The sequence below is a fragment of the Mustela nigripes genome, chromosome 13 (assembly GCF_022355385.1).
Source record: "Mustela nigripes isolate SB6536 chromosome 13, MUSNIG.SB6536, whole genome shotgun sequence".
NCBI classification, from domain to species: domain Eukaryota; kingdom Metazoa; phylum Chordata; class Mammalia; order Carnivora; family Mustelidae; genus Mustela; species Mustela nigripes.
The window spans coordinates 4,677,897-4,703,028 of NC_081569.1; the positions used below are offsets into that span (position 1 = coordinate 4,677,897).

General features: G+C 49.3%; 1 protein-coding gene across 2 annotated transcripts; it reads right to left on the reverse strand.

The window, feature by feature from the left end:
- Window positions 1-3,974: 3,974 nt before the first annotated feature.
- On the reverse strand, window positions 3,975-24,641 carry ZSCAN2 (zinc finger and SCAN domain containing 2). Of its 2 annotated transcripts, none has more exons than XM_059371529.1 (3): window positions 24,513-24,641; window positions 21,537-22,043; window positions 3,975-6,741 (listed from the first exon to the last, which is right to left on the reverse strand). In XM_059371529.1, exons 2-3 carry the CDS (start codon window positions 21,937-21,939, stop codon window positions 5,300-5,302), a joined length of 1,845 nt encoding a protein of 614 aa, XP_059227512.1. In that variant the 5' UTR covers window positions 21,940-22,043; window positions 24,513-24,641; the 3' UTR covers window positions 3,975-5,299. The 2 variants fall into 2 exon arrangements, with proteins under 2 accessions (XP_059227512.1, XP_059227511.1); XM_059371528.1 differs by having other exon boundaries at window positions 21,537-22,047.
- Between the last annotated feature and the right edge of the window lie 491 nt (window positions 24,642-25,132).

Below are 25,132 nucleotides of genomic sequence, written 5' to 3' on the forward strand. Positions count from 1 at the left end.
GTTCTTCCCATGGCTTTGGCAGTGCAACGGGCCCTGGCCAGTGTCCTTACTGAACCTCTCCTCCCAGCCTCCACATCCTCAGCCCTAAAGTGGGGATACAGACCTACCTCACTTACCTCCCTGCCTCATCATCAGGATTGAGTGGGGCTGTGGGTCAAGCTTAGCACAGAGCCTCTGCGTGGTCACCATGGCGTAAGCTGTCACTGTGAGCTACTGTGTCTTATCATAAACTATAAACACAACCCAAAGAGAAGTAAAACTCCATGAAAAAAGTGAAGTCTTCATTATGACCTGCCACAAGTTGTAAAATCTCTTATTGAAAGTGAGGGTGTGTGGTTAGTGGTACAAGTGTCTAGAACCGGGTCTGACCGGCTCCCAACACTCCCTCCACTACGTCCAACGTGAGAACGGGGGCAAGTGGACAAAGTGCTGCTTGTAGAGGACCCGAGGAGGGCTTCTGGGATGTGGCTAAGTTGTTTCTTGATGTGGGTGCTGGTTACACAGGTGTGTTCAGTTTGTAAAACCACAGTCAGGGTGCCTGGGAGGCTCAGCCATTGAGCGTCTGCCTTCAGCTCAGGTCTTGATCCCGGGGTCCTGGGATCGAGCCCCACATTGGGTTCCCTGCTCTGCGGGGAACCTGCTTCTCCTTCTCCCGTTCCCCCTCTTTTGCTGTGTCTCCGTTCCCCCTGACGGCTTTTGCTGTGTCTCTGTCAGATGAATAAATAAATCTTAAATAAATAAAATCTTTTTAAAAAGTGCAGTGAGCTTACACTTCCATATACTTATCTGTGTGTTGTATTAAAAAAAAAATTAAGGAGTACCACCTCAGGATATAGTCCTATGAATGCACTGGGACCAAAAGGTGAGAATTAGAGACAGTCTCCAAGTTCCATCGCTTGCCCAGAGGGAAGAGAAACAGATTGTGCAAAGAAGATGCCTAGTTTTCCACTACCTTTTTGATATCTGTGGTATTTCAAAAATATAAGTTGTTTCATTAGGATATTGGTTAATTGATTGTTTTTAGAGATTTTTCTTATTTTTTAAAGATTTTATTTATTTTTCAGAGAGAGGGAGCACAAGCAGGGGGAGTGGCAGGCAGAGGGAGAAACAGGCTCCTGGGTGAGCAGGGAGCCTAATGCGGGACCTGATCCCAGGACCCTGAGATCACAATCTGAGCCAAAGGTAGACACTTAACCGACTGAGCCACTCAGACCCCACAGATGTTTTATTTTTTTAGGTAATCCTTAACACCCAACATGGGGCTTGAACTTAACCACCTCGAGATCAAGAATTGCATGCTCTAGCGACTGGGCCAGCCAGGAGCTCTGGTTAGTTGGTTTTTATAAATGTCTTCAGCTGTAACTTCATCCACCAATACCAATAAACCATATCTTAGGTGAGAGGCACTGAGGTTAAAACTAACTTACATTTAACATCTTAACCAAAGGGACGTGTGGGAGACAGAGTCCATTTTCCAGCTCAGAATTTGGGACTACCTGCCTCTTGCATTTCCGTCTATCCCCATGAAGAGAACTCAACTCGTAAAAGTTAAGGGAGTTCCTGTCACGCACCAGGCCCTGAGCTGGGGGCTGGAGACAGAGTTCGGTGTGAACATGACAAAGAGAAGGCGGAGGGGCAGAATCCTGTCTCAGGCTCTGAAGCTGGACAGTGCACAGGCGTGGAAACAGGGTCAGGTCTGCCAGAGAAGTGCAGGAAAGGCTTCTTAGAGGAGGGGGTACCCATGCTGAGTTTCCAGAGCTGTGCAGGTATGCCCTAGGCGGACGAGGCATTCCAGGAAAGGGGAATATCATGAGGACAAGGCGAGGGCACGTTCAAGGGGAGCAGTCAAGGGGCAAAGATGGTCAGGGTATTGGGATGCCATGAAGAGGTTCCACAGAGGCCCTGTTGGGAAGGCTTCATGTGCGTTCCAAGGAACATGGCCTTTTTGTAGAGATGGGAGCCCCAGGGGGTTACACTGTGCAGTGACAGGCTGTGCTCTGAGTCGGAGGTCACTCACGCTGCCAATAACTTGGAGGATGAAGTAGAGGCAGGGCTGGCGGGACCTTGGGGGTTACTGCGGTTGCAAGGGGCTGAACTGTACCCGGGGCCGGAGGGTGACGGTCATGTGGGAGCTGGGAGGTGTTAATAGGGAGACGGGATCTGTAGGGCCAGATTCCTGAGGGCTCTGAGGGAGGCAAGCGAGGAAAGAGTGTTAGAGGACTCCCAGGTTTGGGGTTGGGTGAGGCCGGGTAAGGCGGTGCTGCTCAGAGATGCAAGGGAGGCCCACAGGGAAGTGGCTTCTGGACATACTGGGTCTGTGGCTCTAGAACAAATGATTGTGGCACGTAAGCTACGGGATGAACCTGGTAGAAACTGGAAACCAGGGAAGGAGAAAAGTGGAGGCTAACACAGGCGGAGATGGGTCTCAGCCACCCTGAATGCCCATCTCCAGGCTGAGCCAGGAGGACGGAAGTGAGGCGCGCACTGTGGAGTTGCTGCTGCTCTGGGCCTGGGATGCTGAGGGAGGTTCCTGACATGTTCTCCAGGAAGGGGCGCCGAGCCTAGGAGTTGACTGGGTCTGAGGAAGAGGCCTGAAGGGTACAAAGCAGCCCCTGTAGGGCCCAGGAGAGGGAAGTGGGCAAGTCACAGAGACCTGCCAGAATGGGCATGGGAACTTGCTGATGGTAAAGCATCGCTCTTTGTTTTCTTTTTACCATTTATTATGTATTAGAGAAAGTGCTGTGGGGGTGTGGCGGGGGGGGGGGGGGGATGGGGGAAGTAGACTCACCGCTGAGCAGGCTCCTCGATGAGACTCATCATGACCTGAGCCAGAACCAAAAGTCAAGACACTTAACTGACTGAGCCATCCAGGACGCCCTTATTATGTTTAACTGTCCCAAGGCTGTTCCCATGAACTGGGGACAAAACCTCAGTCCGTAAAGGCATGTACATTTAGGGGAGATGTTCTTGGTACAGAAACACAGGCGTAACTGAATTGAGAGCCACGACATGGTGGAAATAGATCTGCCGAGGAGACCAGGGCTTCCTGACGGCTTTTAGGGAAGAAGACTCTGCCCTCCCATCCCACATTGAGTGGCATGAAGGCCTGTATGTGTCACGCCCTCCCTGCTTCAGCAGACCAGCTTCATGGGCAAGCAGGACAGGAAGCTAAAGACTCTTGACCTTTCTAGGACCACAGTGTGTCATTTCCCATTGTGGGTCCAGCCTGATCTTGTGTCCCTTTTTTTTAAGATATTTTGTGTGCCTACCAGGTAGAGAGGAGTAAAACAGAAAGTTTTGCAAAGCTTAATGTCAGTTCAGTTCTTTTCTTACCTTGAGACTTGGGGGAAGAAGAGAGACAGTATCTTCTACAACCCAAATCCCAGAACTTATTTTCAGCTAGGAAAGCACCCTATCCATTCTCCCTTGAATGGTTCTTGTAGCTTCCCAGACAGATGGGATTATTCCTCCTGTAAGAACTTGATGGAGACAGGTAATGGGATTTCTTGTTCATCACCTTTCCCTAGTACCTAGCACAGTGATGGTACTTAAGTCCTCAGTGTTTGCCAAATGGAATTAATGATGGGGATCTCACAGCCTTCATGGTTTGGTTTAACAATCATCACTGCTGAGCTTAGAAATGTCCTTCTTGTATCTAATCTAGTTGATTCTGGATAGAGATGATTCCCAATGACATTCTTAGGTGGCCACCTGGCTCCTTAGCCAAAGCTGCCACAGCTGCCACTCCAAGTCTTGGTTGACAGACTGAATGAATGCACAGTTGGCAAAGGACAGTGGACAGATGTGTGCACAGGTCAAGCACATAGGTCTTGGTTCACCAAAGGTGTGTTCTTTAAAGCCACTGATTTTTACTCCTTGAAGGTCTTGGACCACTTTCAGCCTATGGCAAGAGGTGAGTGGGTAGGAAGTGAGGTGTGGGTTGGTTAACAGTCAAGTTCACATTGAAAGGCAGATGCAGGAAAAGAATGGGACTCTATTTTATTAGGAAATATTGAGCATCCATTCTATAAGAACCAAGGCCCATTGTGAGCACAGGCTCTATGCACTAGAGGAGGTGGTTTCATATTTCCCAGAAACACCTTCTCCATTCTCTTCTTCCTTCCAAACACCTTGACCTGCTATCATCCCCTGGTCTTTATGGTTTCAAGGCTCAAGGACCCAAGAACAAAGCCCTGGTAGCATCCCACGATCAAGGATGACACCTGTAGGACAACTTCTATTTCAAGCTCAGATCTGTCCAGAGGACAGATTCTGTCCCCAGAATCAAGACTTCCTTAAAAATATGAAAGTATACAAAAGCTACCAGACAGAATTCTAGACTTGCTCATATAAAATAAAAACGAGAACAGGGGAATGACAAGTGCATAGAGAGATGATTTGGGGGCTAGTATCTGTGGGGGTGAGGACACAAGCCAACCCTGAAGGGTGCAGGACTGTTTCACCCTCAGAGAACCCACCAGCAGGTGGCTGGTGGTCCCTGATTTCCCATTCAAAAAACAAAACCCCACAAAAACTAGTGCATTCCCCTGGCATCCAACTTACCATAGGACAGTAAGCAGAGACATAAGCAAAGGTGTGCGTCTCCTCAGTTTCTACCCTCCCTGGTGGGTGCTGTTCAACTCTTATCAGTGGAAAGGCTACGGGAACACTGGTTCCAGGCCATACTCCCTCCAGTCTCTGGGTCCCTGACACTTTCTACAAATAGAGAAGGGCTTTACCTTCCTCTGGATGACTGAGTTGGAAAAATCCATCTACCTTGACCTTTGATTTGAGAATCAAAGCCCAGGACACAAGGCCAGGGAAAGCTGCTTCTGACCTAACAGCCTGGCATGGCAGGAGCTGCTGGTGAAGGCACCTTAGCCTGACCAAGGGGCGGTAGAACTACCAGACCGCACCTGTCATTTTCCAGTATTTCTGAGGCCTCAGCCTGGGCTGTGGGCCATGCTGTCTTCTGTCCCCCAAGAGAAACACTCCCCCTGTGCTACCAAAGGGGAAACTGAGGCCCGGAGGACCAGGAGAGAGGAAGCCAATCGCGTGTCATGCAACAAAACGGAAAGAGACCCAACTCTGTGGCCTTCAGTTCCCCTCCTCTGCTCTGGGGGTGTGACTCCACGCTCTAAGATGGCAGCAAATACTAGAATCGGGGATGAGTGAGGGTGAGATTCTGGCCCATGTCCCTAGAGACCTCTTGGGAAGAATGGCTTTCCTGGAGGGATGTCACCATTTGGGGGCATCATGGCTGGGCCCTGATCGCCCTCTCCATTGGCCCTCAGCCAGCTCAGTAGGCTTTGTCTTTGGCGTGCGTTCTCTGGTGAGTGATGAAGTTAGAGCTGTTGCTAAAGCCCTTGCCACACTCAGGGCACTTGTAGGGCCTCTCCCCCGTGTGGATGCGCTGGTGGATGATGAGGACGGAGTTCCAGCTGAAGCCCTTACCACACTCGGGGCAGCGGTAGGGCTTGTCCCCCAAGTGGGCGCGCTGGTGCATGACCAGGATGGAGCCCCGGCTGAAGCTCTTGCCGCACATTAGGCACTGGTAGGGCTTCTCACCAGTGTGCGTCCGCTGATGCACCCCGAGCTGCGAGCGCTGGCTGAAGCCCTTGCCACACTCAGTGCACTTGTATGGCTTCTCGCCGGTGTGAACTCGCTGGTGCTTGAGGAGGTTGGAGCTCCAGCTGAAGCTCTCCCCGCACGTCAGGCACTCATAGGGCTTCTCGCCAGTGTGCGTGCCCTGGTGCGCGATGAGGCTGGAACTCTGGCTGAAGCTCTTGCCACACTCGCCGCACTTGTAGGGCTTCTCCAGCAGATGTGTGCGGCGGTGTGTGGCCAGGTTGGAGCTGCGGCTGAAGCTCTTGCCGCACTCACCGCACTGGTAGGGCTTCTCGCCAGTGTGTGTCCTCCGGTGTGTGATGAGCGCTGAGCTCTGGCTGAACCTCTGCCCGCACTCAGCGCACTTGTAGGGCTTCTCGCCTGTGTGGATCCGCTGGTGCCGGATCAGGTTGGAGTTATAGCTGAAGCTCTCCCCACACTCCTTGCACTCGTACGGCTTTTCGCCTGTGTGGATGCCCTGGTGTGTGTTAAGGCTGGACCGGTTGCCGAAGCTCTTCCCACACTCGGGGCACGAGTAGGGCTTCTCACCCGTGTGGGTTCGCTGGTGGGCAATAAGATTGGGGCTCCTGCTGAAACTCTTGCCACACTCGGCACACTGGAAGGGCTTTTCTCCTGTGTGGATCCTCTGGTGGGTGATGAGGTTTGCACTCCGGCTAAAGCTTTTCCCACAGTCTCTGCATTTGTAAGGTTTCTCCCCCGTGTGGGTGGTTTGGTGTCTGCTGAAGTTGGAACCATCACTAAAGCTTTTCCCGCATTCATTGCATTTGTAATATTTCTCTCCCGTGTGGGTCCGCTCATGGGTGATCAGGTGGGATTTCCGGCTGAAGGTTTTCCCACACTGGGGACACTCGTAGGGCTTCTCACCCAGATAGGTGCCCTGAAGGCCGATGAGCTGCCCGACTTCCCTGCCCTGTGTGGGCACCTCCCTGTGGTCCCCACTCGGGGCATTCCTCGGTGGCCCCCTGGAGCCACAGTCTCTCTCAGAGTCACTTTCCCAGTCAGATTGCGGAATGCCTTCCCCTTCTGGCATTTCTGAGAACATCTCATGTGGCTCGGCGTCCTCAAATAGATCCTGACTGGAGTTCTCCCCATTGTCACTCTGGATCTCAAAATCTGAAACAGTGAAGAAACACATGATTTATACTCAATTTCCTGTAATGATGAGAGAAGGAAAGGAAACCTGAGTGAAATATTTAAAAAATTAAACTAATGAAAATTAAGAAGCTAAAGGATCCTCAAAACTTTTTAAAAAACAGGTTCATTTCCTTCTTCGTGCTTATCTAGTTGTCAGAACTTATTCCCTCTCAGTGATCACCCAGAATTTCTAAGTCTTAAAGATTTGGGTTGTAGGTCTGTACCTGTTTCTCCATTGGGAAGTGAAGTCAGGTGGGAATCTAAAAATCCTACTCAATGGAAAGCAACAGGGTACACAGTGACCCCCAATACTCACCATGGCAGGTGCTCAATTAAATTTGGAGAATGAATGAAAGTGTTTTTCATTGGTACCAGAGAAATTTCCCTAAAGCTCAGTCTCCTTTCAAAAAGAGCAAATTTAATAATTTCACCCATTATGGTATATCCTGTGTTTATAATCTTATTAGATTATAATAAGTAAGACACAAACAAATGATGACAGGGCCCCTGCAACAAGGACTCAAGGTGTCTATACGATGACAAGTGGGCAGTTAGAAGAGCCTTAAAATGTATCTGTAGTAGGAGCTTACGGTTGGACCTCCCATCAGTAATATAAAATACCTACCAGCCAGAAACTTGTCAAATTCTGCTGCCCAACACTTTTCAAATATTTTGGTGGAAGAAATCAGGAGGGGGCACCCAAGTGGCTCAGTTAAGTATCTGCCTTTAGCTTGGATTGTGATCTCAGGGTCCTGAGATTGAGTCCCTCATTGGGCTCCCTGTTCAGCGGGGAGTCGGCTTCTCCCTCGCCCTCTGATCCTCCCTTTGCTTGTGCTTTCTTGCACGCTGTCTCTCTCAAATAAATAAATGGAATCTTTAAAAAAAAAAAAAAAAAGAAGTAGGAAGAAAGAAAGAAATCAGGAGGGCATATTGCTGACAACATATGTGTCTCCTTCCTTCACTGAGAGACCCTGAATTTTATTCCAGGATCCAGCCGTGGAGAGCGGTGAGCCTGGACCTCACTGTTCTGAGGCCCATAGAAACTGAGCCACATGTTGATTTCATGGCTCTGGCCAACAGTCACGAACAGTCTGAGAAGTGTCATCAGAAATTAATGGCTGTCAGGAATGTTAACACTGCCAGGGAGTTGTTGGCAACACTGTTTATGCCACACAATGTCCTCTTGATGAACAAGAAGGAAATTTCCCTCTCACCAACATTCCCAACAGCATTGCTGTTCTGAGCCAGATGTGTTTGCCTCACGGCTCCAGTTGTGGTGCCCTCTCTGCCTTGCCTCCTTGGAAGCTTGGAGCCACACGCTCAGAGAGAATACTGGATGTCTGTACAGCCCAGGTTCTTTCATTTTTCCCCTCCCAGTATTTCATTTTCTGCTATAATTTCCTTGTGCTTGCTCCCTCCCTCCCTCCCCCTCCCTTTCTTCTTCCCTCTCTCCCTCCCGCCTCCCTCCTTCTTTGGCTAATCTTTCCTTTATTATTTCAGTTTTAGTGTATGTGTTGCAAGCGAGCACCCTTATGCTCTCTTTCTGTAAGTTGTCTTCACTTCTTTTTTTGGAATTCTGTAGGGTGTACAGAAATAAATCAATGATTTCTTGATCAGGATGACAGCCTGATTATTCCTAGCACCTAACATCAGACCTCCAGAGAAAGCACATCCATCCAGAACAGGAGAGACAATTAGTAAAATAATTACATGAGGTCCTAGTGACATTCCCATCACTGAAGCTAATAGTTTATTTAAAGTTGGATGGTCGATTCAGTGATTACTAGTTTCTGTAGGTGAAGGTAAATTTCTGTAGGTGCATAAGATAAACACTGACACACCCTCAGGCAAGCCCTGGGTTCTAGTTATCTATCGGTCCACAGCAGATTGTATTTAACCATACAAGTAGGCCTGTGATTCCACTTCATGCCCAGTAACACACACGCTGCTGGTGATCTGTGGCTCCAGGTGTCCATCCAGGGGACAGATACAGGCACAAGGGGCACAGTGCATGTCCCCACATGGCCAGGACCCAGAGTCCTGCACTTCTACAACCTCCTGCAAGTTTTGCAGGTTTTGCAAGTTTCTAGCACAGAGGTCGGCTCGCACCCCTCTTCTACAGGGTCCTTCAGGCAGAGGCCCTGATTTATTTTCTGCAAGCGAATACTACCAAAAACATTTCTTAAAGTGACCAGTAGGGGCACCTGGGTGGATCAGTCCATTGAGCCTCTGACAGTTGGTTTCAGCTCAGGTCTGATCTCAGAGTTGTAAGATCGAACTCCAGGTCTTGGGCTCTGAGCTCGGCGGGAAGTCTGCTTAAGTTCCTCTCTTTCTTTCTTTCTGTCCCTCCCCCTGCTTACTCTGCACTCTCTCTCAGATAAATAAATCTTTTTTTTTTTTTTTAAGAAAGCAGCCTTTTAAAAATTTTTATTTTTTATTTATAGATTTTATTTATTTATTTGACAGAGACAGAGAGAGAGGGAGCACAAGCAAGGAGCGTGGGAGAGGGAGAAGCAGACTTCCTGCTGAGCACAGAGCCCGATGTGGGCTCAATCCCAGGATCCTGGGATCATGACCTGAGCCAAAGGCAGATGCTCAATGACTGAGCCACCCAGATGCCTCAATAAATCATTTTTTATCATTAAAAAAAAATGACTTAGAAATTGTTCTCTTCAGAACAGGGACATTATCTGATAAGGTTTTCCACTGCCTTGAAATCAGAAGAACTGGTTGGTAAGTTCTGGAATGAACTCAGAAGCAACAGGGAAAACAAAAACTCAAACTGCATAAGCAGTGAGATTAGGAGGAAGATTAATTTGCAGACACCAAAATACATACAAGGGCTTCCAGAAACCGCTGAGATAGGGCAGAGGCCAATGAGGCAGGAAGTGAAGAGAACGAGTGTGGAAAGTGGTGTGGGGGGAGGGGCATGGGGCTAGAACTGAGGGGCAGCTGACCTCAAAAAGTTCAGGTGGAGGGGCGCCTGGGTGGCTCAGTTTGTTGAGCATCTGACTCTTTATCTTAGCTCAGGTCTTGATCTCATAAGTTCAAGCCCCGCCTTGGGCTCTACACTGGGCGTGGAGCTTATTTAATTAAAAAAAGAAAAAGGATATTTAAAAAGCCGAGGCAGAAAATCACTTCCTGAAGGTAAGGGAGTCTCCTCAAGAGCACCAGGGCATTCAGGAACTGGGGCCAAAAGGGCTGGCTTCTCCGGTTCAGAGAAGCACAGGAGGTGCTTCTACAGCCAGAATCGCCCAGACGACCACCCTCTACAGGAAGCTTTGTTTCTGTAAAGCAGAGAGGAGAGAGCCTTTGACCCTCACACATTAGTCATGGCAATTATGACTGAGAAGGTGACATTTTTCATGCATTAAAATCAAAATAAACAAGGGGCTCCTGTGTGGCTCAGTCAGAGTAGCCTCTGACTCTTGGTGGCAGCTCAGGTCACAAGATCAAGCCCCACCTCAGACTCCCCCCTTAGCTGGGAGTCTCCTTAAGAATTCTCTCTCTCCCTCTGCCCCCCTCCTCCCTGTGTACACTCTCTTTCTCTGGAAAAAAAAAAAAATAGGAACAACAACAAAGGGAGAAATGAACATTAAGAGAAACAACTGCTTCCAGGAAGGAAGATGGAAGAGACAGGGAGACAGCAGGAAAAGACGGAGTGGGATATGGCAGGATGAGGAAAAGCAGAGGAAATCCGGAGACCAGAGCGCGGGAGGAGGAGTGCAAAGGAGGATCGGTGCGCTGGCGAGCAGAAAGGGAAAAGGAGGGCCGAGAAGAGCACGGAAAGAAAGCAGAATGAGGAGGACAAAGGGATTAACGAGAAGGATGGAAAGAGAAGTTGGACTAAAGCAGAGTCCATCTACACATAACTGGAGTTCTCAAACAGGGGAGCTAGACCAAAGGAGCAGAACAAACATGAACGTAGGAAGCTACAAGGACCCTGGGAAGGTGCATTGTGTTAGGGAGACTACTCCAGAGGTTAGTGATGAGATGGGACACGAGGCAAAAAGCTCGAATCACTTATGTGGGGCAAGAGAACCACCTGGGCTCAGGCTTCTCTATAGTGACTTTCACATCTGCAGACACAAGGCAGACAAGAAAAGAAAGGGGATGCCCAGAATTTTGTGTTCAACAAAAACATCCTTAAAGTATCACGTTGGCAGGTAAACAACTTTGAATATGCACAAATTCTCAGAATATGGTTCCTACGAGCCCTTCGAGAGGGAACTACTAGGAAGTGAGCTTCGGTCCACCACGAGATGAAGGGAACTTGAGCAAACAAGCTGGGGATGAGCACATTAGCTCACCAGATACACCAGATACACCAGTCTGGATACACCAGACTTCAGAACGAAGTCTCAAATGCCTGTGGCCATTACAATGAGAAGAGAATGTGGAGGCTACCCAGCAATATAGAAATGGTACTCTAGCCAAATCTGGGGTTGAGAGAAGGTCGGACAGAGGATATGTTCATTGACTGATATATGTTCATGGATTGCCTCCCTAACCCTAACCTCAAAGTGTACCATTTAAAATTGGCAACTCACGCACCCAAAGTGCATGCAAGTGTCTCCCAGAGCAAAAATCAACCTTAAGGAGCACCTGGCTGGCTCTGGTGGTAAAGCATGAAACTCTTGACCTCGGGGTCATGAGTTTGAGCCCCACATTGGGTATAGAGATAACTAAAGAAAACCAAAACAAACAAACAAAAAACTTTAAAATGTTAAGACAGGATTACTGACTGAGACCAGGGGATGGGGAGGAGAGGGGCTATCTTTGTCAGATGTTCAAACATACTTCACATCTCAGGAAAGAAAACACTGATAGACAGTAAGACCAGAGAAACAACACAAACACTCTAGAAACAGACTCAGTAGTCATGTGAATTCAGAACTGAACACAGGTGGCACATGGATAGACAGATGAGCAGAAGAAACAAGAATTTAATGACGCTGGGGCACCTGGGTGGCTCAGTGGGTTAAACCTCTGCCTTTGGCTCAGGTCATGATCTCAGGGTCCTGGGATCAAGCCCCTCATCGGGCTCTCTGCTCAGCAGGGAGCCTGCTTCCCTCTCTTTCTCTCTGCCTGCCGCTCTGCCTATTTGCGATCTCTCTCTCTGTCAAATAAATAAATAAAATCTTTAAAAAAAAAAAAAAGAATTTTTTTTTCACTAGAACTTGAACGTCTGACAAGGGCAGCCTCTCAAATCCACAGAAAAAAGGCACAACATTCAATCAATGTTCAATAAATGATGCTGGACCGACTGGTGAGGCCAAATGGAAAAAAATCTGAAGTTGGAGCCCATACTGGGAAAAATCCAAATTGGTCAAAGATTTAAATGTAAACAAAAACAGCATCCCAACTATTAGATAGAAATATGAGACTTCTAATTGTAAAGCCTTTTGATGTGATACTTAGTTTTTGTGATTATTTTCTACCACCTCACTGCAGAGAATCCAGACCCCCTGCCCTGTCAGTGGCTTAAGGACCAGCTGAACCTTCTTTTACTAGACAAAGAAACAAGACTGCATCAGGCTCCGCACGGAGTCTGCTTGAGATTCTCTCTCCCTCTATCCCTCCTGCTCATGCTCTCTCAAATAAGTAAATCTTAAGAAATGCATCCTTGAAATAGACTTAAAAGAATATATGATTCTTGGGCTGCCTATGTGGCTCAGTTCGTTGGGCATAGGACTCTTGGCTTTCACTTGCATCATGATCTCAGGGTCTTGGGATCAAGCCCTACTTGGCCTCTGTACTCAGTGTGGACTCTGCTTGAGATTCTGTCTCTCCCTCTCTCCCTCTCCCCCACCCCACTCTTGATGTGGTGTCTCTCTCTCTCTCTCTCTCTCTCAAAATAAGTGAGTAAATCTTAAATATATATAGGTATGTACACACACATATATACATATGTGTGTGTGTGTGTGTGTGTGTATATACCAGCAATGAACAAGGTGGGAATGCAAAATGGTGCAGCCACTATGGAAAACAGTATGGTGGCTCCTCCAAAAATTAAACACAGAATTATCATATGATCTAATAATTCCACAGCTGGGTCCACATCCAAAAGAACTGAAAGCAGGGACTCAAACAGGTTTTCTTACATCCATGTTCCTGCATTATTCATAATAACCAAATGCTGAAAAACCAAAGGTCTATCAACAAATGAATGAATGGAATATTATTCAGCCTTAAAATGGAATGAAATTCTGACCTATGGTTCAACATGGATGAACCTTGAGGACATTATGCTAAGTGAAAGAATAAGCCAGCCATAAAAGGATAAATATTGTATGATTCCTCCATATGAGGTACCTAGAGCGGTCATATTTATCATAGTGAGAGAAATTAGAATGGTGGGTGCCAGGGGCTACAAGGGAGGGAGGGAGGAATGGGGAGTTCTATACTGGGCACAGAGTTTCAGTTTGAGAAAAGGAAACAGTGCTGAAGATGGATGGTGGTGGTGGTCATACAACAATATGAATATATTTAATGCCTGTGAACTATACACATAAAAATGATTAAAATTGGGATGCCTGGGTCGCTCAGGCGTTACATGTCTGCCTTCAGCTCAGGTCATGATCCCGGGGTCCTGGGATCAGGCCCCACTTTGGGCTCCCTGCTCCGTGGGGAGCCTGCTTCTCCCTCTCCTACCCCCCTGCCTATGTTCCCTCTCTTGCTGTCTTTCTCTGTCAAATAACGAATAAAACCTTTTTTTAAAAAATGGCAAATTTTATGTCATGTAAATTTTATCATGGTCAGAAGAGAATAATACATGGCTCATAATTTTAGGTACTCTATCAAATTTAAAATAGATGACATTACCTACTAACTCTGAAATAAGTTTTAGAAGATTAAATAAATGCTCAGAAAGGCAGAGACTTCCCAGAAACACTCTATTAAATTTCCGATGGTTCAGTAGGCAAAAGAATTAATGAGTACTTCCCTGATCAGTCGTAAGGTGGAACATGTGGTTTCATAAAGTTATAATTCACTTTTCTACATTTCTAAATTGCCCATTCATATCTTTTATCTTTCATTCCACTGCACTGACTTTTCTTAGGGACTACAGAAGCTCTTACAGATCAAGGGCTTTTTATTGCTGTTTTTAAAGATTTGTTTATTTATTTACTTACTTGGTTAAAGATTTTATTTATTTGTCAGAGAGAAAGAGAGCGCACATAAGCAGGGGTAGAGGCAGAGGGAGAGGGAGAAGCAGACTCCCCACTGAACAGGGAGCCTGATGCAGGACTCAGTCCCAGGACCCCAAGATCAGGACCTGAGCAGGAGGCAGATGCTTAACAAACTGAGCCACCCAGACGTCCCAAGATTTACTTATTTTAGAGAGAGAGCGTGTGTAACCTTGGGGGGTTGGATGGGGGTGGAGTGGAGGAAAGGGACCGGAGGGGAAGGGGAAGCAGACTCCCTGCTGAGCAGGGAGCCTGACACCGGGGCCTCCATCCCAGGACCCTGAGATCATGACCTAGGCCACCCAGGCGCCCCCAGATCAACGGTGTTTGACTGTTATCTGCTGTTTGCAGATTTTGTTGTAAATATTCCCTTCCATTTGGTGTATTGTCTTTTAACTTTGTTTACGGTACCTTTTTTATAGAAAGGACTTTTCTGTTTTCCTGAGTCCAATCCAGCTTTGAAGATCGCTGTCTTGCTTAAGAAGTCCTTCACTGCAAGATTATAAACACATTCTCCTACATGTTATTCCAGGTCTTTTAGAGTCGAGCTCTATAATCTACTGGAAATTTGTCACTTGTAAGGCAGAGATCCAGTTCTGTGTAAGTTAAGAAGTAAGGGTCCAGGGACGCCTGGGTGGCTCAGTTGGTTAAGCAGCTGCCTTCGGCGCAGGTCATGATCCCAGCGTCCTGGGATGGAGTCCCACATCGGGCTCCTTGCTCAGCAGGGAGCCCGCTTCTCCCTCTGCCTCTGCCTGCCATTCTGTCTGCCTGTGCTTGCTCTCTCCCCACCTCTCTCTCTGATAAATAAATAAAATTTTTAAAAAATTAGAAAAAAAAAAAAAAAGAAGTAAGGGTCCAATGTTCGTATTTTAGAAATAGTGAGACCACTGTCCAAAGGCCATTCACTGAACCTGTTGCTGAATTCCCTTAGGCCCTCTTCTTTCCTTCCCTTCTGGGTTAGTAAACAAAAGCCACAGTCAGGCTGAGGCTAAAGCAGTGGTGGTTGGACCTTCCGCCCCCGCCCTCCACCTCCATAGGGGACTCACTCGCACATCCATACGGCTGCTCTCAGGGCTGTGTGTGCCCCCCTGCCCAGCCAGACCCCTCCTCTTCCTCACTCACTGGAAAGCATATCATGATGAGTGTGAGGAAAACGGATATCAGTGGGGAGATAAACCTGAATTTACTGTGATTGATTTAGAAAAATGAACTAAATAGTCGCAGACTCTGGCACGTTGGTGTGGGTTAGACTCCAAATTCTGGTGAAGCCCACCTGATTCGGACACACCAGTGTCTCAATGCCATAGTCAGAGCCATGGGTCTGAAGTACAGGTGTGATTCTCACCCAGCTTCCTCCCGGGCAGGGTTCTCCCCATCAGGGCGCTCTGGTGCCTGAGTGGCTGGGAGCACTGTTCCCCATGCACTTGGGCTGCCTGAGAGATTGGCCTCTGATAACAATGGCAATGGGCTCTGTTATCGGTTTAAATGAATGATTGCCAAACACTCTACAGTTAGAACATTACATCCCTCTCAGAGCTCTGTAAGGTCTACACTGCAAATATTCCAGTGACTTAAAGGTGATTTTTGTTTTGAAACTGAGACTCATAGCTTTAAAAAGACAAACACCTCTCCAAACCCCCCAACACTCTCTGTTCCCTGTCTTGTTATGAAAGATGCATGCACTTGCTCATTGTTAGCAAGAAGGGAGCATTTCTGGGGCAGCAAACGCAGGCTAGGTAACCTGTTGCCTGTGCTTGCCCAAAGCCAGGTGGGGCTACGGATGCCTGGGGAGGTCAGCTGTGACTCTGGGGCTCAGCTGTTGGATAAGAGGAGGTTTGAAGTTAACAATGTCCACTCCCCTCTAGGCTAGAGCAGTGCTTCTCACACTTCAAAGTGCAGGCGAATCACCCAGAGATTTTGCTGAATGCAGATTCTGCTTCCTGTGGGTTGGGGTGAGACTAAGCGTGCTTTCCAAACAAGCTGCAGGTGACATCGCCACCACTGGTCCACGGACCACACTTTGAGTAACAAGGCTCTAAGCGGTGGTTTGGACACTTGGCTGCGGCTTAGGGCCATCTGGGAATTTTCAAAAATTTCCTTGCCTGGGCCACACCCCATGCCAGTGGAACCAGAAAATCAGAATCCCTAGGAGTGGGACCCTGAGTGATTCTGATGTGTGGCCAAATTTGAGAACCAAAGGTCTAGTGCAGCAGCTTGCTAACTGGAGACTAAATCAGGACCACCTGGAGGGCTTGGTAAACCACAGGGTAGGGGGCCCCAAGCCCAAAGTTTCTGGTGCAGTAGGTGTGGGGTGGGGCCCAGGAAGTTCATTTCTGACACAAGTGCAGAGGATGCTGATGCTGTGGGCTCAGGGACCACACACTGTGCCGAGGGTCACGGATTTACACAGCAGAGTTCATCCACTTTGAGCCCAAGAATTTCCCCTTTGTTTCCCTCTGACATCAGCAGTTTCTTTCTTGGGTGGTGGAGCTTCTGTGAGATCAAATCTGTATGTCAGGAGAGGAGCATTTCACCTTTCCCCTGATGTTGCCCCCACACTGGTGTGGTGGTGGGGGGTCCGGGGAAGGCCACTGGGGCCTCTGACTCCTCCCATCTGCAGGCTCTAGCACTACCTTTCTGCTCGCCGCTTACAGAAAGGTGCACAAACCCTGGGCAGAGCAATCAGACAACAGTCCAGACGCAAGCTGTCTTAGCTCTACAGTGACCATAGTTTCTGAACCCCAAACTGAGCCATACAATTTGAGAAACGATTTCCGGCCTCAGGCCGCTGACGGATAGAGGAGTCTGGGGTAAGGCCTGGCCACCCACAATTGAACTGAGACACTCTGATGATCCGCAAGGACAAGTATTTAATATTCAGGATTACCCTGGACAGTCTGGGTTGTCATTCACCAAACTGCCAGGAAAATAGAAGAAAAGGAAGTGTTCTGAGTTTAGGTTGGGACTTTCTAACAAGTAGTAGAGATAACTGGTGCTTTTCATAAATGGTCTTTCAGTGGGTCTGTGAACCGCAGACTGAAAACACAGCCTCCAGGCAAAAACTGCAGGGGTCAATCTCACATCAACCGAAAATCCTCTTCCCTGGAGAGACAGGCATCAGGACCAGTGATGCCCTCCTGAGGCCTGCAATCGCTGCCCTTCCCTGGTTCACTTGCTCCATCCTGTATTAATGTGCAGGTGCGTGGCCAGCTTCCCCGCACAAAAGGCACATGTCCTCCCTGGGGGTGTGGCTTCTCCATACCCAGGGTTTCCACTCACAACTTGTCCCACGCAAGGAAATGCCCTTGGTCTCCTGCATGATTCCTGCACTTTAGATGGACAACATCCGGTCAGAGAGGCCACCTTCTAGTTTGTACTCAGGCCAGACAGGGAGGGATGTCCTTGAGCCTTTGGAATTTGAGGAATGGGAGTAGCACAAGCCTCCGTCCTCGAAACATGTTTTATGACTAAATATCTTTGCGGCGCCTGGCCGGCTCAGTCGGAAGGGGATGGGACTGACTCTCAATCTCGGGATTATGAGTTCAAACCTCGTATTGTGGGTAGAGATTACAAAAAAAAAAATAAAAATTTTAAAATATCTCTATTAATAGCATAAACATGATAGTATTCACTGGGTTGGCTGAACAAAGCATTCAGGTGGCACTTCCAAGAATGAAGACGCCAGGGGTGCCTGGGTGGCTCAGTGGGTTAAGCTGCTGCCTTCGGCTCGGGTCATGATCTCGGGGTCCTGGGATCGAGTCCCATGTCCGGCTCTCTGCTCAGCAGGGAGCCTGCTTCTCTCTCTCTCTGCCTGCCTCTCTGTCTACTTGTGATCTCTCTGTCAAATAAATAAATAAATAAATCTTTAAAAAAAAAAAAAAAAGAATGAAGACACCAGAGACTGAGAACAAGGGCTCTGTTGCCGGACTGAGCTGTCCAGGCTGCCCTCTGGTCTGAGCCTCCCCCCAGGTCTGCAGCCTCATCTCTCCTGCTTTCCAGACTTGGCCATGGCCAGGCTGTGTTCTGCCAAATGTGGCCTTCACCCCATTTTGTTTTAAAACAAAAGCTTAGCATGGCTTTCTCAAGGAAAAGGCCTGGAACAAAGAAGCGATCCTTCTGCCTCCTTCATGGACTGTGCTAGCAAGGAGCCTCTCTATCCCTGCCAGTGGGCAGGAAGGGTTCGTGTGTTTGCGCCAGGTACTGAGCTCCCACAGTGTGGGGGACTCTGTGCGCGGTGCTGGGAGAGAAGAAAGGAAAGAAAGAAGAAAACGGGTTCCATGCCTTCTTGGATTTTAGAAGTTGCTAGAACAAATGAGACAGCTATTCATATAAATAGAAAACAAGATGGAACATAATCAAAAGCTAAAGGACAAGGAGAATCCAAAAGCTCTGGGGCAGATGGCTTTGGGGAGAGGGGCTTAGAGGTGCTCCCAGGAGGCTGGGGCTGGCAACAGGGAAGGGAGACCAGAAGCCAGAAGTAAGGACGGCTTTCTGGAGTGGGTCTCTAAGGGCATACACTCAGGACATCCAGGATTTTATCAGATGGGGATGGGATAGAGCCATGCCCACTCAACACTTCAGAGCACAGATGCACGCTAGAAAGCATAGGCTTTGCTCAAGGCACAGCAAGATCTGATTGGAATGGAGCCAGGGCAACAGCGGGAGGACCATGGGCAGCTGCAGGGCAGTTCGGGGCGGTCACACAAGGCCCCAGTTCCAAGCAGAATAAGGAGCTCATGCTTGATTTGGAGACACCAGGAAACTCAGGAAGATTTCTAAGCCGCTCAGGTAGAAGGGGGCAGGGGCCCTGGAGGGGGAAGAGACTGGACCGCTGGCAGAGCTCTGGGCAGAAACACCATGTGTGGGGATGAACACGTTCTTGGAATACACTCAAAAGGACATATGAGCTTTACCATTTAAACCAGCAGCACAGGTCCCATCTTCATGGCAATTTTAAGAACCTTGAAAGGTGAGTACCCAGAGGTGCCTGTTAATCAAATATTAAATAACCACTGTCCAAACAGGCATTGAAATGTCCAGTGCTGGCTAAGTGCGTCCAAAGGTCCCGAGCTAGAGGAACAGAACAAAGGTTAAGTGGTTTACATGGAACAAATGTTTGAGGGGATGAAGACAGTGCACAGGTTCCTCCGAGTAATCACGGGGAAGATCAGGAGACTCGTGTGTTAGGCGAGTGGAAACCGACAAAGCCAAGCTCAAGCCAGAGGACTAACAAACCCACAGCCAGCCGGGGGGAGAGGGCCTGCTCAGACCTGAAGCTCTGCTTCACGACTTCCCCAACAAAACAACAACCCCAGGGGGTGCCTGGGTGGCTCAGTCAGTTAAGTGTCCAACTCGGGTTTTGGCTCGGGTCATGATCTCACGGGTCCTGGGATCAAGCCCTGAATTGGGCTCTGTGCTCAGCAAGGAGCCTGCTTGAGATTCTCTCTCTCCGCCCCTCCCTGACGCATGTTCGCTTGCTCTCTCTCAAATAAATAAATCTTTGAAAAAAAAATAAAAATAAACAACAACCCGGAAGGTCACTCCTCTGCCCTCAACCCCTTTGGCCTCTCCACAGTATCTGGCTAAAGACTTTGAAGTTCCTTACAAACTTGTCACATTCATCACCAGGCAAGTAATTTAAGTTTTTAGGACAGGATAAGAGATTTCTGTTTTCTTTTGAATAGGAAGAGTAAAGTGAAGGGGCCAAAGAAAACCAGGAACTTTGCTTCAAATAAAACCTACCAAACACATGTGGAAGCAAACAGACCAGATTTTGAATCCCGGCTCCACCACCTCCCATCAAGGGTGTGACCTTGAGTAAGGGCTTGACCTTGCTGAGTTTTCATTTCCTCATCTGTAAAATGACAGCCCCCGCCTCCGCCCCCAGGACTGATAGTGAGCCGGACATGTGAGGAGCCAGGGCAGGGCTGGGCTCACAGGAGGCCATCAACGTCAGTCCCTTCCTCCAAAAGCCAGCTTGACTCCTCTACCTCCCATGTCCCCAGGCTTGGTCACAGCCTCTGCTCCCAAACCTCCTCCTTTCCTGCCTCCTCTTCCCAGTCTTCCGAATCCTCCAGACAGATGCCTCTGAGTTAGACAGCTTTGTCTTAGTCCTCGCTTGCAATGCCCCATGGGAACTATCACTTTGTACCACAGACGGGATAAAATGCTTAAGAAGGTGCGCCATGTCCTCAGACCCATGGGCTCAAATCCTGGTCCAGCCTCATACTAGCTCAGCGATCTTCAGGGAGTCACTTAACTCCCAAGATGGTGAAATGTCCGTCAGTTTTGCATAGTGGTTGCTAGGAACAAGGCCCAGACCAGAAAGGGACCTGCAAATGTCAGCTAGTGTCACTGCTGGTTCTTCTTACCTGTGTCCAGTGTCCTCCTCTTCTCCTGCTGTCCCCGCCTCTGCCCAACCCCTCTCCCAGCTGCCTGATGTCTAGGCAGCTTCCTGACTGCTCTCCTGCCACTGGCCTCTCCCTACTTGAATCAAACCTACATCCTGTTGCCAAATTCCACTTCCTCCCATGCCCCTTGGGCTCTAGTTCAAGAACCTGCTGAGGCCAACGACATTCAGTTCAAGCCCCCACCCATCCTTCCCTCAAACTCCACATCCCACCACTTCCTAAAAACACACTTTCTACTCCAACCAGCCAGCCTCCCTTCCTGTCACCTGAATCAGTGAGCTTCGTGCGGCCCCTCCCCACCCCCACCTTTCTTCTCAGCTGCCAAACCCTCCCTGCTGCCCTGCACCTCTGCAAACCCCACTCTGGCCTATAACCTCGTGCTCAAGCTCCACGTGCTCTCTGACCTCTCCCGGCCTCTCCCCTCCTATCTCTGCACTTCTGCGGCTCTCATCAGTGCCCAGGCAGCCATCATCCGTGGGTCCTGAAGCAGCCCCAGGGACACGGGCAGATGCGAAGGAAACATCTGGTAGTCAAGGGAGTCCGGTCTACAACTGAACCCAGAATAGAGACAGAGGAGTTAAGTGGCGTGCCAGGATCCCAGAATATATCAGTAACGCAGGAGACATGGACAGTAACCGTGGCAAAGAGCTCACATTTTAAACGACTCAAAAGCTTAGGATGATTTTATACCATAGCAAGTTCCTAGTCACTAGCTGGTGTACTCGTTGCTGATCTCGGTTTCATAAGAATAAACACTTAAAAAGTAGGATTATCTGGTTTTTCAAATTGCTGGAACTTCAAATATTTGGATGTTTATTGCACAATCAAGGGAGGGTGCCAGGGGACGGTTTATATGGTCTTCAGTCCCCCTCCCCATAACCTCTATCAGCTTCCCAACCACTCTGAATAAACAAAGAAGTAAACACTGTGCTTATTACGCAAATACAGCTCCAAGAATAGTCCTATAAGGCTCTCCTATACTGAGACTCTGGAACCACCATTGCATACGAGGGCATTAGAAAGGGTGAGCATGTCCGGGTTGCCTGCAGCAGCAGCAGCAGGACAGGCTGTCCCCACCTCCATCCTGGATACCACCCTCTCCTTGTCCACAAACACCACACTCCTCCATGGTGGGGGATGCTCCCGCCCTCCTCCATGGGGCCCAGCATCTTACCGCCCTCCTGAAGGGTCTGGGTCAAGTCCTCCACCAGGGCCACGGCCTCCTCACTGGTTTCGGGACGATGCTCTTGCAGCCAGGCCTGAATTTCCCTTGGTAGCACGGTCAGCATCTGTTCCTTGGTGTGCACTTCCGGCCTCAGCCAGCGCCGACAGAGCTCTCGGAGGCGGCCAAGTGCACCCTGCGGCCCTCCGGCGGCCTCCCCATGGGGGCTACCCTTGTCAGCACTCTGGGGAAAGGTCTCTGACTCAGGGCCATCTTCCTGCAATACAGCTTCCTGCACCCAAGAGTCGTCCTCCAGGATCATGGTGGTGACCTCCTCCTGTTCGTCTTCCTCTTGAGGCACCTGGACCAAGGGGCTCAGGGAGCTGGTTACTCTCGGCCCCTCTGCAGCCATCATTCACCTTCCCAGGGCGATCGCCCAGGCCTCTAACCTTGAACCTCAATCTTCTAGAGCGAGGCTCACGGAGGAGACACCTCCTGCCTCAAATTTCAACAAGTAGTCTGGCTGGAAAATGAGAAAGAGAACCACAATCAATAAGTAGACTGTCCTACAATGATCTCACTCACAGGAGCCCAGGTCAGGCCACCAAGTGAGTCTTACATCCGCCAATCAACACAAGTTTCCTGTCCCTCTTAAAGGAAAAATGGCTTACTCCTAAAAACGTCTCTGTGGCAAAGGAAGTCAAGAAGAATCACAAGCACAAAAAAATTCACAAATTTTCTTTCCAAAAGAATGAGTATTAGAAATTCAGAGTCCGGGGCGCCTGGGTGGCTCAGTGGGTTAAGCTGCTGCCTTCAGCTCAGGTCATGATCTCGGGGTCCTGGGATCGAGCCCCGCATCGGGCTCTCTGCTCGGCGGGGAGCCTGCTTCCTCCTCTCTCTCTTCCTGCCTCTCTGCCTGCTTGTCATCTTTCTCTGTCGAATAAATAAATAAAATCTTTAAAAAAAAAAAAAAGAAATTCAGAGTCCTCCTAAGGACGAAGGACTGAGTTATTCTGCCCTAAATCAGTTCAGAGTGAGTGACCTTGACCTAACATACAACTCAGTCCCTTAACTTCATTGATCATTTATTTATTTTTTTTTTAAATATTTTATTTATTTATTTGACAGACAGAGATCACAAGTAGGCAGAGAGGCAGGCAGAGAGAGAGAGAGAGAGAGAGAGAGAGGGAAGCAGGCTTCCTGCGGAGCAGGGAGCCCGATGCGGGGCTCGATCCCAGGACCCTGAGATCATGACCCGAGCCGAAGGCAGCAGCCCAAACCACTGAGCCACCCAGGCGCCCCTTCATTGATCATTTAATAGGTAGAGATAATAATACCCATCCTTATCTTCTGGGGACATCTTTAGGATTAGCAATGGATCAGGTGTCAAGATACTTTGAGCCTCACTTCAAGGAAGGCAGTATCTTTTTTTTTTTAAAGATTTTATTTATTTATTTGATAGACAGAAATCACAAGTAGGCAGAGAGGCAGGCAGAGAGAGAGGGGGAAGCAGGCTCCCTGCTGAGCAGAGAGCCTGATGCGGGGCTCCATCCCAGGAGCCTGGGATCATGACCTGAGCTGAAGGCAGAGGCTTTAACCCACTGAGCCACCCAGGAAGGCAGTATCTTAACTGCATTCTTACCATAGGAGTATGAAGTTTTAAAATATTCATGCTCGTCAATGCAGCCTTGGCCCCCTCGGGAATTTATCTTTAAAAATAACCATCTTTGGGGGCGCCTGGGTGGCTCAGTGGTTTAAAGTCTCTGCCTTCAGCTCAGGTCATGATCCCAGGGTTCTGGGATCAAGCCCTGCATCCGGCTCTCTGCACAGCAGGGAGCCTGCTTCCCCCACCCCCCTTCCCTCTCTGCCTGCTTGTGATCTCTGTCAAATAAATAAATAAAATCTTTTAAAAAAAACCCATCTTTGAAGAAAAATTTACTTGCAAGTCAACAATCATAGCCTTGTTTCTAAATGCAAAAAAAAAAAATTTTTAATTGACATTTTAAAAACCAGCAGCAGAGGAATGGTTAATGAATTATGCCACATTCATACAGTAAACTGTACTTAAAACTATGCTGATTTAATCATGGCTACCTTTGGGGGGGTACTGACTGAGAAGGGGCTCAGAGAAGCGTTTGGGGTGCTGGAAATGTTCTGTATCTTGATTTAATGAGGGTTGCACAAAGCATACGTTTGAAATTTAAGATCTGTGCATTCTGCTGCATGTAGTTTTAAGTATTTTTTTAATTCTGCTGATAAATATTATTAACCATTAATAATCTGAGATAATCTTCATAAACATGAAAATTAGCGATAAAAACAAACCTAGCTAAACACAAACACCACAGTATGATCCCAAATCCGTTTAAAAATGAACACAGCAGTGAAATTACTATTTAAAATAAAGACTATAAAAGCAATGAAAACTCATGTTTTAAAAATCACTACCACATCACAAAAACTCAGATACCCCCCCCCCTTTTTTTTAAATGGGGCGGGGGAGGGCAGAGAAGGAGGAAAAAACAGAAGAAAGCAAATCTAATGGGAACCCCGAAGCTCTCAATGTGTATTTACCGAAGGGCTGTGAGAGGCACAGGTATAACAGAAGTCCGGATTGGGAGCCCGGGAAAACTGCTCTGGGTCAGCTCATTCGCTGTCTGCCCCTGGGCAAGACACGCCCCCTCGGAAGCTCAGTTTCCCCATCCGTAAGCGACCAGCTGGGCGGGACGCCGTCCAGCGTGGCTTCCAGTCCCAACCCCGCGCCCCTGGCTGGATGTGCAGGAAGCTCACCAGCCCAGAGCAAGGTCCGGGTGCGTTCGCCGAGCCGACCCGGCGCGTCAACCCGGGGGCCCCGGCCCGCGGGCGCAGACAGAGCCCCCGACACCCCTCCCCCAGCAGGGCTGCCCGCACTGGCTCCAGGCCCGTTATTCCCTCGCCGCGGGCTACCCCCCGGCCCGCGCCGCTCCAGGCCCGTCTCTCCGGGCTCACCTCTCGGGAGCCCGGGTCGGGCTTCCGCAGCCACTCCGCGCGCCAAAGCGCCCCCGGGCACGGCCCGGCCCCTCCGTACTCTCCGCGGCTCAAGCCCGAGGGGCACCGAGAACAATGGACGGGAGAGGCCCGCCCCCCGCCGCGCTCATTGGCCGCCGAGAACGCCCTCTGGAAACCCTGCTCTCCTACTGGCGAACCCGGCCCCCAGCCCGACGGCGGGGTGGGGAGGCCGGGCCAAGGGCATTGTGGGAGTTGTAGTCCACCGCGGGGGCCGGGCGGCCGGGCAGGGAGCAGAGCTGGGGGTTGAGAGCCCGGGCGGTGCTGCCGCGCCCGCCGCAGGCAAATCCGCGGACGGGCCTTCAAGACCCCAGGGCTGGCGGGAGTAGGGACCTGGGACGGGTCCTTTCACCTCCCTGAGGCCTCCGTGTATTTGGCTATGAAAAATAAAAGTTGTGTGGAGGGGCTCGAAGGTCCATTTCAGCGGGAATTGTGTGCTGAGGCAGGTTGTCAGGCCCCCGAAGGCTGTCCCCGAGCTGGGAGGAGTCCGCTGCCCGAGCCCGGCGCCCTCTCCCCCAACCTGCTGGTCCACGCTCGCACCTGGCCTTGGCACACCCCTTTGT

Excerpts from the sequence above, each read along its gene's own strand:
- ZSCAN2 (XM_059371529.1), bottom strand. The coding sequence starts at position 21,939 with ATGATGGCTGCAGAGGGGCCGAGAGTAACCAGCTCCCTGAGCCCCTTG. Across the intron at positions 6,742-21,536 it reads CCAGACCCTTCAGGAGGGCG|ATTTTGAGATCCAGAGTGAC; the intron begins GTAAGATGCTGG and ends TCACTGTTTCAG.